This window comes from Callithrix jacchus, chromosome 18 (genome assembly GCF_049354715.1).
Source record: "Callithrix jacchus isolate 240 chromosome 18, calJac240_pri, whole genome shotgun sequence".
NCBI classification, from domain to species: domain Eukaryota; kingdom Metazoa; phylum Chordata; class Mammalia; order Primates; family Cebidae; genus Callithrix; species Callithrix jacchus.
Genome location: NC_133519.1, coordinates 21,356,882 through 21,375,628, shown reverse-complemented (window position 1 = coordinate 21,375,628; position 18,747 = coordinate 21,356,882). Strand labels below are relative to the sequence as shown.

The window sequence follows — 18,747 nt, the reverse complement described above, 5'->3', positions numbered from 1 at the left end:
GGAATTATGGTTAGAGGTGTGGTCATGGTCAAGGTCAAGATCAAAGTCAGGGTCAGAATTAGGGACCAGGGTATGGATCGGGGTTTAGGGTCAGAGTCAAAGTCTAGGGACAGGGTTAGGGTTAGAACCAGAGCTTTGTTCTCCTCAGGACCCATCCAAGGAGAGGCCATGGTGTTGGAGCCCTTGGTAGCATGTCCACAGTGAAGACCAAAGTTTCATTCTCCTCAAGTCTGACCTGGAGAGACGTGGCTGCAACCATGTGAGGAAGGTGAGGCAGAAGCTTCCTGTCTCTCCCTGCGTGCAGAAGAAGGAACTCTGACACTGGCTTTACTTTCACACATTATGTTCTAGAAGTCTTGTTTTCAAAAGCATCCCTTGCTCAAGGCTTTGGCTGCTCATCATCATGGTGTGTCATAACATGTTGTAAGATTTGGGTTTGTTTCTAGAGTTTGATCTTCGTATAGAGAAAGGAGAAACGCTTAGAGCCACCATCAGGACAGCTGGGATGAAAGCTAGGGATGGGCAGTTGTCTTTCATGTCACCCCAAGCCTGAAGCTGGAGGAAACATGTCCACCCCCCGTAAACAATTTTATTCATGTTTTAATTACTCATTTTTCTTACAGCGTTAGTCAAAACAGTATTAAAAATGAAAAGTAGGCATATTAAAACTTGCAACATTAAGTTTAAATATATTATTTGTATCTCATCAACATTTTTTATTTTGTGGAGAGGGTCTAAGGCTAATGGGCAGTATTGTTGTAATACTAGATAGAATAATGTCTGTTTTACCAACATTAACATCCTACATTACATGTATGACCCTGAAAATCTGAGACAGGTCTCAGATTTTTTAGGGAGTTTATTTTGTCAAGTTTGAGGATGTCTGCACCTGTGATGCATCCTCATGAGGTCTGGACAACATGTGCCCAAGGTGGTAGGAGCACAACTTGGTTTTATACATTTTAGGGAGACATGAGACATCAATCATTATGTGTAGGATGTACATTGGTTCAGTCCTGAAAGGTGAGACGACTTGAAGAGAAGGCCAGATGGGGGGATTCCAGATCATAGGTGGATAAAGATGAATGGTTTCATTCTTCTGAGGTGCCGATTACCCTTTCCAAATGAGGCAGTCAGATATGCATTTATCTCAATGAGCAGATGGCGACTTTGGTTAGAATGGGAGGCAGATTTGCCCTAAGAAATTCCCAGCTTGACTTTTCCTTTAGCTTAGTGATTTTGGGTCCCCAAGATTTATTTTCCTTTCACAAGGTCTAACAGGTTTTCCTATGAGAGTTAATTACTCATTGTGTATTTTATTACACAAATAAGGTACAGATGTTTTAAAAATCATCAACATCATGACTAGCTATTTAGACAGAATTACACATAAGTTCAACTAAATTTGTGAAACATTCCAGAGTTTGGGTTTCCAATAATTCTTTGATTCTTTAAAAGGTAAAGTGATTTTCCCCCATAAAACATAGAAACATCTCAAATCTCCCATAGAGTGTCCTGCCATTTTTGTTTCTCTGGTTTCCTCATTTTCTGCAAAGCCTGATCTAGGCGATTGACTTTGAATATCCTTTTAAACTCTTCTGTTTTAGAAAGCGTTGTGGTTCAACATTGAATCATGATGGTCGCAAGTTCACACATTCTTTCTTTCTTTGAATAGTTTTTCCCAGTGGCCAATATTTGCTTCTGGTGTATTATGGCTAAAAGGTAGGCACTAGAACAAAATGAAGACAAGAAGTATTTGGAATAAGTGACCCAGTCACAATGAATCAATTTGGCATTGGAACATATTTTTACAAAGTCACTCTTTTAAAAATATTTAGCCATGAGGTGAAACAGAGTCTGTAAGGTTACTTTTTTCCCCTGGTCTATGGTGAATAGCATTTTAGAGAAGGAACCCAGGACACAACCACAGCACAAGAAAAAATTATGATAAATAAGTTTACACATATGTAAAGCCCATACTCACAGAGTGAGGAGTTAGCTCCTCCTTCCTGATGGCTGAGTGTCTACATCAATTATTTGGAATTCTTTTGCAAAGGAGATTTCTATTCAACTCCGTTTGCTTATTCACCTACATATACAAATACAGACACCTCGATATGACCTGAAGCTTTAGTTAGCATTAAACACTACAGCATTATGTTGCACAATTCATTCCTGTGTTGGTCATTGGTAGCCCTTTTTATTGGCTCCAATTTATCTTTGACATATTTCAGGTTTTTTTCAGTACTTACTTTCTGATACTTCACAATTATCTTGGATTATATATTTACTCTCCCAGTTCTAGTATCAGACTGGGACAAAAAGTCTTCAAAGGGCCCGATTCCTTTCAGAATGGTAGGAAAACTTATATCTGGCTGCTGAGTGAGCACACTGTGTCTTGTCCCTCATTAGCAATGCTAGGAAGTACATGTGTGTATGTCACCTACCTATACACAGCCAATCACAAAGGTTTCGATGTGGAGCTGTATGTATCTGTATTAAACTAAACATAAGTTTATGTCGATGTCTTCACCTCTGAATCTTCACCACATGAATCCTTCTAACCTTCTGCCCTTGCTAATTTGTGACCTCCCACTACAACAGTAGTAGACCTGGTTCCTACCATCTACGACTTATGTAACTCATTGTTTTACTCCAGCTACAGATACTGTGGTTTTACAATTGTTCACAATTACCCCTGTTGGAAGGAACTTTATAAAATGGAATCCAATGATGAAGTATAGTTCATTTGTCTCCAGCCTACAGATTCTATTCATTTTCAAAGAGACTTAGGTCAGCTTTTCCTTATACCTTTAGTGAGTTTTTTCCCATATTTGTGTCTTAGTGCACTTTGTGCTTCGGTAACAGAATACCTGAGGCAGGGTAATTTGTAAGTAAAAAAGGTTCATGTGGCTCACAATGCTGGTGGCTGGAATGTCTGAGATTGGGCAGTTGCATCTGGTGGGGCCTCAGTCTTTTTCGCCTCATGGTGGAAAGTGGAAGGGGGAGCAAGGGGTGCACCAGAGATCACAGCAAGAGGGAAAGCAAGAGGGAAGCCTAGGAAACCAGACTCTTTTTGACTATCTACTCTTGCAGGAATTAATCCATTCCTGTGAGAGCAGACAGAACTCACCCCCATGGGAGGACATTAATCTATTCATGAGGGATCCATCTCTGTAATGCAAACACCTTCCTCTGGGCCCCACCTCCCCACACTGCCCCATTGGGGGTCAAATTTCAACATGAGTTTTTGCAGGGGCAACCCACATCCAAACCATAGTAATTTGTAGCACAGTTAGGTTATTTTTCACACTATGTATTCTGTGCTGGGATACTCCATATCCTGAATAATATTATTTAATTAGAATAGAGTTTGATTTACCTATTTAGCTGTAAAATTCTGCATGTTTTGACAGATGCATAGTGGCAGATATCCACTCTTAAAGTATCATATGGAATGCTTCAAACCCCCACCCCATGCAACCAAAGGCTTCCCATCTGTGTAGTTTCCCTTCTCCAGAATCTCATTAAATGAGGTCATACTGGGTGGATTCTCCTGAGACTGCCTTCTTCCATTTAGCCATGTGCATGAAAGATTCATTCATGTCTTCATGTGAGTTGATAGCTTGTTCCTTTCTATGGCTAAATAGTATCAATTTCATTAATGTGCCACAACTTGGTTATGCATTCTGGGGAGCAAAACCTTCCTCTTCTAACTTTGTTCCAGGGTTGGAGGCCTTTGAATTAAGTGACAATAGACACATTAGTAGGAGAGACAATACTTGGCTTCTTGTTCTACAAGTATCATTGTGGGACAAAATTCATCAGATGGCAGGATCCAGTTTTCAAAGAGGTAAAAATAGCCCAAAGACTAGAAACAAGACTAGAATCTGATAACCCTCAAGGGCTATAGTTTTCTTATTTTAAAAAATTTTTTGAGACAGTGTCTGGCTCTATTGCCGAGGCTGGAGTGCAGTGGTGCAAGCTCAGCTCCTCACCCTCTATCTCCTGGGTAAGCAAGCCTCCCTCCTCAGCCTCCTGATTAGCTGGGACTACAGGTACATACCATCATGCCCAGCTAATTTTTGTACTTTTAGTAAAGATGGGGCTTCACCATGTTGCACAGGCTGGTCTTGAACTCCTGGCCTCCCAAAGTGCTAGAATTATAGGTGTGTGCCACCATGCCTGGCTGAGTTATAGTTTCCCATTGAAACAAACTTTCTCTCTATTGTGACCATCATTTTTGATCATAGATAATCAAAGTCAGATTATTCTTGTTTTTAAAATAAGTGTAGTTTTGTTAGATTTTGCCTGATTATGTAACTGCAGCAAGAACAAGAGCTGACCACATAAGTGTTTTCAAGCTTCTTCGCTGGAAGTTTTTGTATGGAATCTCAGATTGGACTTTTAAAGTTCTTCTTGAGACTAAAAGCCAAGCCCAGAACATACTATCAAATTTCAGCTGCAGTCCTTATAGCTTTGGGTGAATTCCTCTCTTCCTGAGGCCCCCAAACTATCTCCAAAACCTGGGCCTACAAGAAAATGACGGTCCTCACTAACCTGTAAGGCTGTAAACCCTATAATCTAGGTATCAGGCTGTATCAGAGTGCTTTGTAAGGATGGGCTCCATAAGTCAACCTTCGTTTCTTAAAATTGCTGGTCATAACTGATCTTACATACACTGTTCCTAAATATGATATTCCAGTAAAAGCCTTTTTCATATAACCAGTTTCCAATCATGTCCTGTTCTAAGGTGAACAGATTCTTATTGGACTTCTGCTAACAACTATATTGTCATGAGTATTCAGTTAGAATTTCAAAATTCTGGAGAAATCAGTCAGGGGAAAAAAGATAAATGCTTCATTTCTATTTACAAAAGTGTAATCTACTAAATTGCTGTGAGTTATAGTTAGCTTAACAGAAAGAGATTTCTTAAATCCAGAAACTATAACATTAAAGAAACAGCAATGCTCAACAAAAGCTATAAAATTATAATCAGTTTTCATCAGTTCATTTGGTGCCATGTAATCAACTCCAGTCTTGCTGAGTCTTGGGTTAGCAGTGTTATCAACCTGTCAGTTTCTCAACTAGACTTCTGGAGAGCTTCACTGAGTCAAGTGTATAGTCTTAAAGTTATTTAAGCAATATCATCAGAAGCCTATAACCAGAGTATGTGTCATAGTGTTTTCTGTGAGTCTCAGGGAGTCCTGTGTTGGAGACAAACATTCTGACCTGTAGCTGACTGCAGGAGTTTTCAGGAAAGCATCAGGGCTAAATAATATCTAAAGGACAAAGAACATGAAATGGCTGTGATGAAAGATCTGATGAGAGTCCATTATACCACAAGTAACAAGGATATTCCATTTTGTCTGTGGCACACAACATTGAAAATCATAATTGATACTATGACTCACAAGACTATACTGGCACATAGCGTGGATAGGAGGACATTGACAAATTTCCAGGATTTTACATAATTTCTGGAAATATAACATTTTACCTATATAAATGTAACCCAGGGAAGGTTAGATATCTCTTTTTATTTGTATATTTTGTATAGTTTTTCTTATAAAAAATACAAGCTGCTTTACTTGCAAAACTTGCCCTACTTTACTTGCATACTTTGCATAGTTGTTTCTAATTATTCTATTATTTCTAGTAATTTTATTTATATATATTGATTATATTTTTAATACTTAATAATCTTTATTTTCCAGAGTAAACTAGGAAGTAGATAATTTAAAATTGGCATGTATTAACATTCTATAGTAGATTAGATAATGTCTGAGTATATGATCTCCCAACATCTAGAGGGATGTGTTTCCTCATAGTACAATTTCTCAGTGTGGTAGACAAAAATACTATTTATTAAAAGGCCAAAATGTCTTTAGTCTCTCCATAAAAATAGGGGGCAAAAGTATATAAAGTTGAATTAGTTATGTTCAGTAATGTTTTAGTATTTTATCTTATTTATAAATTATCTAGATGTTTAATGCAAACCTTTTAGTTAGCTTAAATTTAAGGTTAAAAATTACCAATAGTATTTTGGAAAATTTATTAGGTAGATGTACTGTAGAAAATTATTACTGAAATAATGTTTTTAATAAAAATAACAATTAGAATCAAATTATAAGCTTTAAGATTTTAAGTATCTAGTAAACATAACATTAGCTTATTTGACTAGAACTCAATCAGAATAGAAATTTATGTCTGTTTTAGATTCAATAATGATAGCTCTGAAGACAGTTGTTTTATTACACCAAAAATATTAAATCAATTTTTAATTGCATTTTAGGTTTTGGGGTACATGTGAAGAACATGCAAGATTGTTACAGAGGTACACACATGGCACTGTGATGTGCTGCCTTCCTCTCCATCACCTATATCTGGCATTTCCCCCATACTATCTCTCCCCAACTCCCCACCCCCTGCTGTCCCTCCCTTTCTCCCTGACAGATCCCAGTGTGATGCTCCCCTCCCTGTGTCCATGTGTTCTCATTGTTCAACACCCACCTATGAGTGAAAACATGCGGTGTTTGATTTTCTGTTATTGTGTCAGTTTGCTGAAAATGATGGTTTCCAGGTTCATCCATGTCCCTACAAAGGACACCAACTCATAGTTTCTTATGGCTGGATAATATTCCATGGTGTATATGTGCCACATTTTCCCTGTCCAGTCTATCATCGATGGGCATTTGGGTTGGTTCCAGGTCTTTGCTGTTGTAAACAGTGCTGCAATGAACATTTCTGTGCATGTGTCCTTATAGTAGAATGATTTATAATCCTTTGGATATATACCCAGTAATGGGATTGCTGGGTCAAATGGAATGTCTATTTCTAGGTCCTTGAGGAATCGCCACGCTGTCTTCCACAATGGTTGAACTAATTTACACTCCCACCAGCAGTGTAAAAGTGTTTCTGTTTCTCCACATCCTCTCCAGCATCTGCTGTTTCCAGATTTTTTAATGATCACCATTCTAACTGGTGTGAGATGATATCTCAATGTAGTTTTGATTTGCATTTCTCTAATGACCAGTGATGATGAGCATTTTTTCATATGTTTGTTGACCTTATGTATGTCTTCTTTTATAGTGTGTCTGTTCATGTCCTTTGCCCACTTTTGAATGGGCTTGTTTGTTTTTTTCTTGTAAATCTGTTTTAGTTCTTTGTAGATTCTGGATATCAGCCCTTTGTCAGATGGGTATACTGCAAAAATTTTTTCCCATTCTGTTGGTTGCCAATTCACTCTAATGACTATTTCTTTTGCTGCGCAGAAGCTGTGGAGTTTGATTAGGTCCCATTTGTCTATTTTGGCATTTGTTGCCAATGCTTTTGGTATTTTGGTCATGAATATATATAACACATACATTAATTGGCATAAAACACAAATAGAGATCTATAGCTTTCATTCTAAAATTTTAGCCATAAATCAGGCATACATATTCTCATGGTTAATTTTAGAGATCTACTTGATTTGATTAAGAGATACATAGGTGGTAAAGCACAATTTCAACATTTCTACTCATTTGATTACAAGTTCTCAGGTATCTAAAATAATTAACAAAATGACAATTTCTAGGACTTCAGAGGGAGAGAATGGAAGGTCTTTTGAACTTTGTAACACTGTCAACTGAAGAATGACGAGGTTCATAACTTTGGAAAGGAGATATTATTTATTTATTTTGAGAAGGTGTTTCACTCTTGTTGCCCAAGCTGGAGTACAATTGTATGATCTTAGCTCACTGCAACCTCCACCTCCTGGGTTCAAGCAATTCTCCTGCCTCAGCCTCCCAATTAGCTGGGATTACAGATGTCCACCACTATGCCTGGCTACTTTTTTGTATTTTTGGTAGAGACAAAGTTTCACCATGTTGGCCAGGCTGGTCTCAAACTCCTGAACTCAGGTGATCCACCCACCTTGGCTTCCCAAATTGCTGGGATTACAGGCATGAGCCACTGCACTCAGTGAGAGATTTATTTCCTATAAAGGGTTGCAGCCTGCAGGGTAGTCCTTCTAACAGGCTGGGAAGCATAGACTCCAGCCAGAAACCAGAAGCAGACACTTCAAGGGAGAGGGAGAGGTAAAGGAAACAGTAATTTATGCTGAGTGGCATGGCCAAATACACATATTTAATAAGCTCTAGGAGGAGTCATGAATATTTATGAAAGGAGAAATGCGTGCAATCGCAGTTGAGTTTCTTACTCCTTCAGGGGTCCCATATTCAAATAATGGCAGTGTTAGCATGATCTCAGGGTAAAGTTTTCAGCCCTCTGACATTAAAAGATGAAGCAGAGGACATGAAAACTTGCTCTGTGCATCCTCTGCATAGTGGCCAGAACCTCTCTGTCATGGGTGATCTCTTATCAGGCAAGAAAGGAGAGGCAGCTTTAAGCAGTTGGTTGATATCAGTAGTGGAGTCTTTTGAAAGGGCTGGTTTCTCTTAAATCCTTTGGTGAGGTGTCTGTTCAGATTTGTGTGCATCTTTAATTGGGCTGTTTTACTTAGTTTTAAGATTTTTTTGTATATTGTACACAAATTCTCAGGTCTGTATTTTGCAAATAGTTTCTTTCAATATGTGGCTTGTGTTTTCATTCTCTTAACAAGGTCTTGTCCAGAGTATACACTTTTAATATTTTTAAAAATTCACTTAATTCTTTGTTCTGTGTGTATTGACACTTTGTGTTGCTTGTTAAAATTCGTTACTGAATCCAAGGGCAGATAGCTTTTATTCTATGTTTTCTTCTAGAAAATGTATAGTTTTGCATTTTTAGTGTAAGGATGTTTTGAGTGATTATTTGTATAAGTTGCAAAGTTTTCACCTACATTCATTTTATTTTCTATGGTTTCCAATGAATGGTTTCTTCCCTACTTTTGGGAAAGACACAGAATAGTGGGCTCGGTTAGAGTAGGTAGATAGCTAGACATGAACATGATGGGAAGGCTCACCTAGGTGGACCATCAAAAATTTATATATTAGTAGCATCTCTAATGCTGGAGTGGATGGGCACTTGTCAGTTGTGGGTAGGAGGAAGAAGAAGTACCTATGCAGAAAGAAACACCCTAGAACTCCTCTTAGGATGCCCCAATCATCATTCACTCTGCAGTTAAAATGTCAGAAAATCGCTAGCTACATGCTGATAAGAAGGACAAAGGGGACATTCTTAAGAGAAACCTGGCACCATTAGCACAGATTAGGGCAGAGAAGGAGATTCAAAAGAGATAGGCAGTCATAGGAGGTACAGACGTGACCACTGTAGGGCCTTCCTGGGAGATGGGAAGGAGCCAGCCCCAACAGTGGATTTGGACTGATCTCCACATATGTGCCTTAACCAACAGTGAGGAGGTCCCACAAGCCAAAGAGGGGCAAGTCAGGGACCTAAGTTAGAAGCAGAAAAACCAGACAAAGAACAGGTGGAGACCTGAGACAGAGGCAGTAATGTAAAGAAGTCCAAAATAAAATTCCCTGCACAAAACTCTCGGGCTGTTTTCCTGCACGATCAGCCTGCTCCTCCCTTGGGGCCTACCTATGTTTTCTACAATAAGCTCTTCACATTGTATTTTCAATGAAGTCATCTGCCATCTTTGTACTGCCTCTTGGTGAAAATCTTTCTTCCAAGTTAGACAAGAACTGGGACATCAACTCTTTCCAGTAATAGCTTCATTTCAGTTCACATTTCCAGAACTATGGGTGCTGAATAACTGGCTCTGATTTTAAGTGGTGCAGAAGGAGGCCAGTAGGGGGCGCCAGCCATCACACTGGGAGCAAGAGGGCCCTGCAGTGTCCCAACTGCCAGCAGGGGATGTGCTGCCACAACACTGAGCCAGAGGGTTCTGCAGTGTGGCACCACACCGTGAGCAAGAGGACCCTGCAGTTCTCTGGTTGCCATGCCAGTATGGGGGGTGCTGGCATGAAACTACAAACAAGAGGATCTTGCAGTGCCCCCGGTGGCCAGCAGGGGGCGTGCTGCCACTACACCGTGAGTAAGAGGGTCCAGCAGCACAGGCACCACACCGTGAGCAAGAGGACCCTGCAGTACCCGGCTGCCAGGAAGGGGCACCCAAGCCCACCTTTTCAGATTGCTGAGGCTCCGCCACTGATGTGCATCGCGTCACAGCGCCACCCTGTGTCATGTCACAGTGGTCTGCAGAGTTGTGTTCTCAGTATAGAGCTGAAGGGCACTTCAAGGGTGGAGCTGTGTCCTTAAAGCACAAACCACAACAGGAAAAACAGGTAAGATGATTTCCTCAAGATTATTTTGGAACTTTATAATTTGACTGCCCTATTGGATTTCTGTCTTGAATGGGACCTCTAACCCTTTTTATCCCTCTCATTTGGAACACCTGTATTTTCTCAATGCCTGTATTTCCACTGTATCTAGGAAGCACTAGCTTGCTTTTGATTTTACAGCTTCCTAGGTGGAAGGGACTTGCCTTTTCACAGATGAGACCTATGGACTGTGGACTTTTGGATTAATGTTGAAATAAGACCTGTGGGACTGTTGAGAAGGCACGATTGGTTTTGAAATGCGAGGACATAAGATTTGAGGGGTCAAAGAATCATAGGAATGTCACTAAACATATAAAAACTTTGCAAACCCATAATTATGATGAAACAAATACATTTTATCATCTTTTATGTATGTTTTAATATTTTTTAACCCAATGAAACCTGAGTTTTGTGATTTTGATCTTACTGTAGCAATCATTTTATAAACAGAAAAATGAATAATTCAGGATTTCAGAGATGTAGACTATTAAAAGTAGTTTCTGTATTAAATTATTATGAAATAATTGTGTATTAAATAATTCTAAATCCAACAATTGTGATTGAACAGATCTGTAGGCATATGTAAGTGTTGAGGTGAAAGTGACAAGCAAAGCAGTTATGTTGAACATTTATGTCTGGAGGGAATCAATAGAGGAACTGGCTGTGGACCTTCACCTCTGTGTCACCTTTGTTTTGTGCTGTAACTAAATATCAAAAACAAAACAAAGCCACCACTTGTTTCTCAAAGAGAGAGAAAGAATATTTCCTTCAATTTAAGCATTCCTAAATTGCCACCTGATGGCCCCTGCACTCTTGGAGGAGGCCAAGGCAGAGCAGACCCTCAGGTGGGCGGGTAATGCACTTGACCCTGAGGACATCAGGTACCCGCCCCCCCATCCACTGCTGGCGCCCAAGTCACCACTGCAGCCTAGACGTGGCATGGAAGCAGCAAGTGGCTGGACACCTCAGACCACGCCCATGCCTCCAGCTCCTCATCCTGGGCACCCGGGCGGCAAAGTCAGGTGGTCCGCCCTGCCAGCAGTCTCATCAGTGTGGATGCAGAGTGCCCAGGGGCCCAGGATCCGGAGAGGTGTCAAAGAGGAGCGGACCCTCAGGCCAGATGGGCTGTGCACTCGGCGACCCTGATGCCACCCAAGCGAAGCTCCACCATCCCACACCAGTACCAGAGCTGTAACTGCAAATTGCGCATCCGGCATGGGCAGCAGTGGGGGCCGGTGGGAGAAGGAGCAACCCCTGACTTTCCATGCATCTCCCGTTCCGTGACACCTGCCAGGCAGACACTGGGGTCAGAGTCTCAGCGTTGAAGCCAGGCCATCCACGAAGCCGCTCCAGTGCCGCGGAGTGCCCATGCCAGACCCGGTCTCCCTCTGAGGAGGAGTGGGGCGGCGGCATGGTCAGGCAGGTCTCCCCCTCCTCCCTTACATGAGATATATGTAAGGACTGATAATGTTCCATCAGGAACTCATGTTTGTGATATGAAATGCGCGCCTGCAATCCTGCACCTGTTGTTCTCTGGCAGCCCGGGCAAGCCCAAGAGAACCTGGAGCCCAGCGATGCCTGCCCGCAGCTGCAACCCCACCTGCTCGCGCGCACCTGGGAGCGGCTTCCGGGAGCTGGGCGGCCACCGAGGCGCAGGCGCGCACCTAACAGCTTTGCGGGGCTCGCTTGGTCTGAGAGGTCAGAGGCTACAAGTGTTGCTGCTGAAGGCTGTGGTGGACCCCGCTGGATCACGGATTCTGGGCTAGAAAGCAGATTTGGGATTGTAGATTGGGGGTTGGCGCCAGGTGGGAGTGGGAGGAGCCAGAAACTGGTTGCTGGGGTTCTGAGAAGTCACCACCTTGGAGAAGTTCCTAGGGTTCGAGAGCCAGGGGCCAAGGCAGAGCAGAACCTCAGGTCCTGGGCTCCATACACCCGGTCTACACCGCTTTCCGGCACCGAATCCGGGACGCGGAACAGCGGAAGATCCGCAGGGTGGCTGTCAGGGACAACGCCGCGGAGGTGGAGCTGCCTGGCACACAGGAGCGGAGACCTGGAAGCCCGGGACAAGCCGCACAGGTAGCGGGGCTCAGCCCGGAGTCGGAGGGTTCCCTAGGCCCGGCTTCCCCACGGAAGGCGGCCTTGGAGGACGCTGGGCACCCTCGAAGCAGCGGAGCCAAATGAGCCTCAGCTGCTGTATCCCTCCTAATTCCCCAGCTGGAGCACTTGGAGAATGTGAGTGATTTAACTCACTAATTTAAGCATATACAGTGTTATTTTTAACGTTCGTATTTAAAATATGGTGTTTTATAGATTACAGGAGGTCCCTACTGAGAGAACACATTCCCCTATCGAAAATACCGGGAGTCATTTTCAGTAGGCAAAATTTTTTAGATAAAACTGCCCGTTTTACATAGGTCGGTTCTTTACTGAAGGGTCTTAGAGGGAAAGTTGGAAGTGGGAGGTGGGTTTTGTGTTCTTGAATGAGAAGACACATTTTTCTCAAAATGTGAGCTCTTTTTGTGTTTATCAATTTTACATAAACGGAATGAAAATATCAAGGTTTTAACATTTTTGCACGACACCTGCTCTTTTACTGTGATGACATTTTAAATAATTTTATAATGGACTAAAAAATGCTTCTCTAGATATTAAAATGTGCTATTAATTTGAATAATTAATTGTTTACTAACAGCTGAAAATACAGATAATGCATGGAACAGAATAGGAAATCCAGGAACACTGAAATGATATAAGACTTATGTAAGGATGGATAATGTTGACAGATATAAATAGGAAAGCATGAATTATTAATGAAAAAAATGTCTGCTCTTTGAAGAAAACTAATGAAATTTTATATCACAAACATGAGTGCCTGATGGAACACAGATTGAAACTTTTACATATGCAAATGAGAAAAGTATCAGAAGAAAACACAAATGCTTATTTTACAGGTATATCTTACGTTGACATTCTTAGGATAAGAATGCCCTCAGAGGCAGGCATTCTGAAGGTTGACTTAGCAAACTAAAAATTTAAACCACCTGTGTATCAGAAAGAAATGAGAAAGAAAACATACTTGAAAAGCATTTACTATATTATATATATATTCAGATGAGAAGTGTGTTTTCATTTTACAGGGAATTTATTATATTATATATCATGTGATAGGTATAGTACTGGTATGTATAGCATATATATTACATATATAATGTTATATTTATATCAGTTATATATACAAATTAGATGAAAAGTTACACATATACACATTAGATGAAAAGTGCATCTTCATTTTATAGGAAATTCTTTAAAATCAAATAAAAACTCTAATAAAAGTGGGCAAAGAACTTTTTTTCAGATTTACAAGTTACATTTCTGATATAAGAATTGAAATGAAAAGAGGAAGGAACCTGTTTTCTGTCAATATGCGTGAGGATGTTTTGTACTGCTGCTTAAGGTTTAAGTTGCTGGTTACTTTTTAAATAGACAATTTGGTGGTAAGTACTACATTTAAAAAATGTATATACTCTTAGCCCATCAATTCCACTGTACTAAAATATCCTTAGGAAGTAGAGATTCAGGCACTTTGTTTTTTGCAGCATTTTTTTTTTTCTTTCTTTTTTTCTTTTTCTTTTTTTTTTTTTTTTTTAGGGAGAAAGAGAAAGAAAAAGAGGGAAAAAGAGAAAAAGAGGGAAAAAAATGTTACTTCATTCCTAAAATGGGCATCAACAATGGCCGATCAATATTTTGTGTGTTTAAAGTGGACAATGTATATTTTATGTGTTTAAAATGGAGAGCTCTATTGAGTTTATTTGTTCTGGTTCTGAGTTCAAGTCCTGGATATCATTATCAATTTTCTGTCTCGTTGAATCTAAATCTCATTATGGGTCTTATGTATCTGGGTGCTAAGATCTCTTATTATTACATTATTCCTTTTACCCTTGTATCCTTGTAGCTTTGAAATCTATTTTATTAATTGTAAGAATTGCAACTCCTGCTTTTTATTTATTATTTTTTGCTCTCCATTTGGTTGGTAAGTTTTTTTCCAACCCTTTATTTTGAGTCTTTGTATATCTTTAGATATACCGTTAGATTTTGTCTGTATCTTTTGATTGGGGGATTTAATCGATTCAAATTTAGGGTTACTGCCATTTGATATTAACTGGCTATTTTATCCTTTCGTTGATGTAAATTCTTCTTATGTTAATGCTCTTTACTTTTTGGTGTATTTTTAGAAAGGCTCATACTGGTTGTTCCTTTCTGTGTATAATATTTCTTTTAGAAGTTCTTGTAAAGCAGGCCTGGTGGTAGTAAAATCTCTAAGTACTTGCTTGTTCCTAAAAGATTTTATTTTTCCTTCAATTGTAAAGCTTAAATTGGCAGGATATGAAATTCTGGGCTGAAAGTTTTGTTCTTTAAGTATATTGAATATTGGCCCCCACTCTTTTCTAGCTTGTAGGGTTTCCGCTGAGAGATCTGCTGTAAGCCTAATAGGCTTCCCTTTATGGGTAACCTGATCTTTCCGTCTGGCTGTTCTTAATATTTTCTCCTTCATTTTGATCCTGGTGAATCTAACGATAATGTGCCTTGGGGTTGGTCTTCTTGAGGAATATCTTCGTGGTGTTCTCTGTATTGCCTGGAGTTGAATAGTGTCCTGCTTTGCTAAGTTGGGAAAATTTTCCTGGATAATGTTCTGAAAAGTATTTTCCAACTTGAATTCATTCTCTCCGTCACATTCAGGTACACTGATCAAACGTATATTAGGTCTTTTCACGTAGTCCCATATTGCTTGGAGACTTTGCTCATTCCTTTTTATCCTTTTTTCTCTATTCTTGTCTTGTCGTTTTATTTCATTAAGTTGGTCTTCGACCTCTGATATCCTTTCTTCTGCTTGATCCATTCGGCTATTCAAGCTTGTACATATTTCACTAAGTTCTCTTGTTGTATTTTTCAACTCCATAAGTTCATTTGTATTCCTCTCTATATTGTCTATTCTTTTCATCATTTCATCGAACCTTTTTTCAAAGTTCTTAGTTTCTTTACATTGGGTTAGAACGAGTTCCTTTAACTCCCAGAAGTTTCTTATCATCCACCTTTTAAAGCCTACTTCAGATAATGGAACACAGTTTTTTTCCATCAGGACTTGTTCCGTTGCTGATGAGTCCTTTTCCATCAGGGCTTGTTCGGTTGCTGATGAGTCCTTTTCCATCAGGGCTTGTTCCGTTGCTGATGGGTTCTGATTTTGAGTATACTCGGCCTTCTTAGGCTGTTTTTTTCCCTTCATTGTAGATGAACCGCCTCTCTAATTAGGTTTCTGAGTCGACGTCCGATTTATTGATTCCCAGTGCTGGGATCCGAGCAACCCACTGTGGCGGCCTAAATAGCAGCGATAAGACTGATGGTGCTCTTCTGCCCGGGAATCTCTGGTCTGGCTTCCCTCTTGAGTCCGCAACAAGCGGCTCTGACTTCCCGGAGCTCCAAACTCCGGTCAGTAGGGGAAGCAGTCCCATTTGCTCTGCATGAAGAGCTGCTGCGCTGAGGCGCCGGCAAAACCGCTGCGGCAGCCACAAGAGTCGCGCTGGTGACCGGTGGTTTTTTAAAGAACAGATAGAATGAATTCCATAAATAAATTTCTGTTGCAGCCATAGGAGAGAATAATATGTGACCGTTGAATGTGACAATAGATATTGAAGTGTGTTGATGTGCGAAGATATATTTTGTTATAGCCAGCAAGGAAAAAAGAATCCATTTGATTATACATACACACAAACATACTATGGTCTTGTGTTAACAAAAAATGTGTACAAAATACGATAACATTTCTAATTTCTGGGCATTTGCATTTTAAAGTTTTTCTTCTCTGATTGCTGCAGTGAGCATGTACAACACTTCTGGTACAAGTTTATTATTAATGGAATAATTCTTGGGAAGAGGAATATGAACATTGCCCAGATAAAAATAATCTCTCACTTTCTATTTTTTATCATCATTATTATCATGCGTTATTATCTATGAACTTTTAGCCTCTTTGGAAATAGAAAGGGAATGTTTTTATCTGTCTCCAGATTTTATGTATATATTTTATTATGTGCATATCTTTTTCTTACATGTAGATTTATCTCATATATGCAAACAATGATCAGTCATTTCATTTTACTTGCATTCTTTGAAAATGAAGATAACAACTATAAATGATTACTATTGCAAAAATACTGCTTTATAGGAGTTTATTTAAAAATGTTGAACTCCCCATCTGCATTTATTCATTCTGTCATTCAATTTATTCATCAAACGTAACCTGAGTACCTATTCTGTAGCAGACGTATTCTATCATCTCTCAGGACCCTTCCATCCTTAAAAACTTCGTGATGACCTGCCTGGTCTGCACAAGCTGAGAGATTTGAAATGGGGATATTAGGACTTAATCTCATTTAAACTTTATTTCCCATCTTTCAAACAAAAGAATTTCTGAAGTTAGAAAATAGTAGAAGATAACTTTGAACTGCCCTTTCAAAAGTTTATCAGTCATAAACACTAATATTAGTCATGGGAAAGTCCGATTTGCATATATTCTCTAAATATAAGTATTGAATTAAATGATTCATACCTATTCATTTGAATCATGAGTTTCCTTTGTTTTCAAATTGTTTGAAAAATCCAAGAATTAATTTGTTTAAAAAATGCGTTGCTGTTATTTCAGTGTTTTTCCCCATAGTGCCTTTAAGAATTGAAATGTATTTAAGTGCCAGTTATATCCCTAGAACTGCCCTAGACCTGCTGAGTATACCATATGCTACTTAATGTAAGGACTTATGGATTGTGTGATGCCCCCTTATTATATATATCAATAAAATAGTTTTTGAAATGCTACCAATTATAGTTGTAATAAATCATGAATTATAAGTGTGACCTACTCTTTAAGTCATCCCACAAAGTAGGTATAATTGTATTATTTTACTTAGTTAAAATTTGTTTGTTAAGTAAGTAGTAATAGAAACAATCCTAGAACTCTGGGAGGCTGAGGTGGGAGGATTGCTTGATGCCAGGAGTTTGAGACCGGCCTGAACAACAAAATGAGATTCTTGCTCTACAAAAATCTTAAATTAGTAGCTGGGCATGCTGGTGCACATCTGTAGTCCCAGCTACTCAGGAGACTGAGTATGGAGGATCTCTTCAGCCCAGGAGTTTCTTGCTACAGTGAGGTGTGATTACACCATTGCACTCCAGCCTGGGCAAAAGAGTGAGACCTTGTCTCAAAACACAAAAATCTAACAGTTTTAAGTTGTTGCTGTAGGAACTATTTTAAATACTTTACATAGTTTCTCATTTTAGCATCATGATGTCCTATGAGATAGCTATTATTGTTGTTTTTATTAATGAGGAAGTTGAGGCAGAGAAAGGCTAAGTAATAGCTGGTAAATGACAGAGTTTAAAGTAGGACCGAAACCCTAGTTGATCTGAATCTAAAGACTGAGCTCTTTCTATTGAAATAGGCTGCTTTTTTCATTAAGGTAGTGAGCAATAAGAGCTAAAAAGTATTATACTTTCTTCAAAAAAATTAAGGAAGAGGGAAAACATGCTATTCGGTGTTTACAATTATGTGAATGACTGTATGTTTTGAGATATTTCACTGCCGTTTCCTAAAAGGTCCTCTTACTCTTGCACTACTGCTCTGCATTTGGCCTGTGCCAGTGGCTGTGTGGAAGTGGTCACTCTCCTGGTGAACAGAAAATGCCAGGTTGACCTTTGTGACAAACAGATCAGAACACCTTTAATACAGGTATATAGTAGCCAGCTCTTTCACCATGACATGGGTTTGATTTACATATGTCAAATTAAAATAAGTTTATTTTATTTAAATATAACTAGTTGGTGAAACCTGTGGAATATGTATTTTGAATTCTTAGAATTTACAATCTAGTTTTTGATCTAATATGGACAGGCTGTACATTGCCAGGAAGAGACTTGTGCCATCATTCTGCTGAAACACGGCACCAACCCACATCTTAAAGATATCTATGGCATCACTGCTCTCCATTATGCTGGGTATAATGAGAGTATGTTACTGGCAGAAAAACTACTTTCTCATGATGCAAATATTGAAGCAATGGACAAGGCATAGATCAATCAATTTTCAAAGTATTTGTTTTAACCTTGACATAGGTAAGGGTCCATTTTTGATATTTAGAAGCTCAAGCATTCATGCAATGCAAGCACATTAAGTTATTTTGTAATAACTTCATTGTCTAAAATCACATTTTAAATAATAATACTTTGAAAGAAGCATTAAAGGGCATAACTTTTTTAAATACACCTTGGAAATTATTTGTGAATTTCTTAAAGGTAAACCTTTTCAATTTTTTTCTAAATACAGGGTTTTTTCCTCTAATTAATGTAAAATAACACAGGAGAGAAAACATGCCCTGAAAATAGGCCTTATCTTAAAACTCAAACAAAACTAAAGTAACTTAGAATAAACGGA

The 18,747-nt window shown here is 39.3% G+C and overlaps 2 protein-coding genes across 10 annotated transcripts in view; both read left to right on the top strand.

The window, feature by feature from the left end:
• The window catches only part of LOC144580244 (putative ankyrin repeat domain-containing protein 20A2), a 124,517-nt gene that overhangs the window by 18,420 nt on the left and 87,350 nt on the right, over nt 1–18,747 (top strand). For 3 of the 9 annotated variants that reach the window (XM_078356139.1, XM_078356138.1, XM_078356137.1), the window contains exon 1: nt 9,974–10,232. In XM_078356139.1, the coding sequence (XP_078212265.1) occupies nt 10,131–10,232 (102 nt within the window). In that variant the 5' untranslated portion in view covers nt 9,974–10,130. Of the gene's footprint in view, nt 1–148; nt 269–9,973; nt 10,233–11,644; nt 12,345–18,747 lie in introns of those variants that run through there. The other 6 variants (XM_078356136.1, XM_078356135.1, XM_078356134.1 and 3 more) reach the window with 3 other exon arrangements.
• On the top strand, nt 13,691–18,514 carry LOC144580199 (B-cell lymphoma 3 protein homolog). Its single transcript, XM_078355516.1, has 3 exons — nt 13,691–13,694; nt 17,888–18,045; nt 18,208–18,514. Exons 1-3 carry the CDS (start codon nt 13,691–13,693, stop codon nt 18,385–18,387), a joined length of 342 nt encoding a protein of 113 aa, XP_078211642.1. The 3' UTR covers nt 18,388–18,514.

Excerpts from the sequence above, each read along its gene's own strand:
- LOC144580199 (XM_078355516.1), top strand. Across the intron at positions 18,046-18,207 it reads TCAGAACACCTTTAATACAG|GCTGTACATTGCCAGGAAGA; the intron begins GTATATAGTAGC and ends TAATATGGACAG.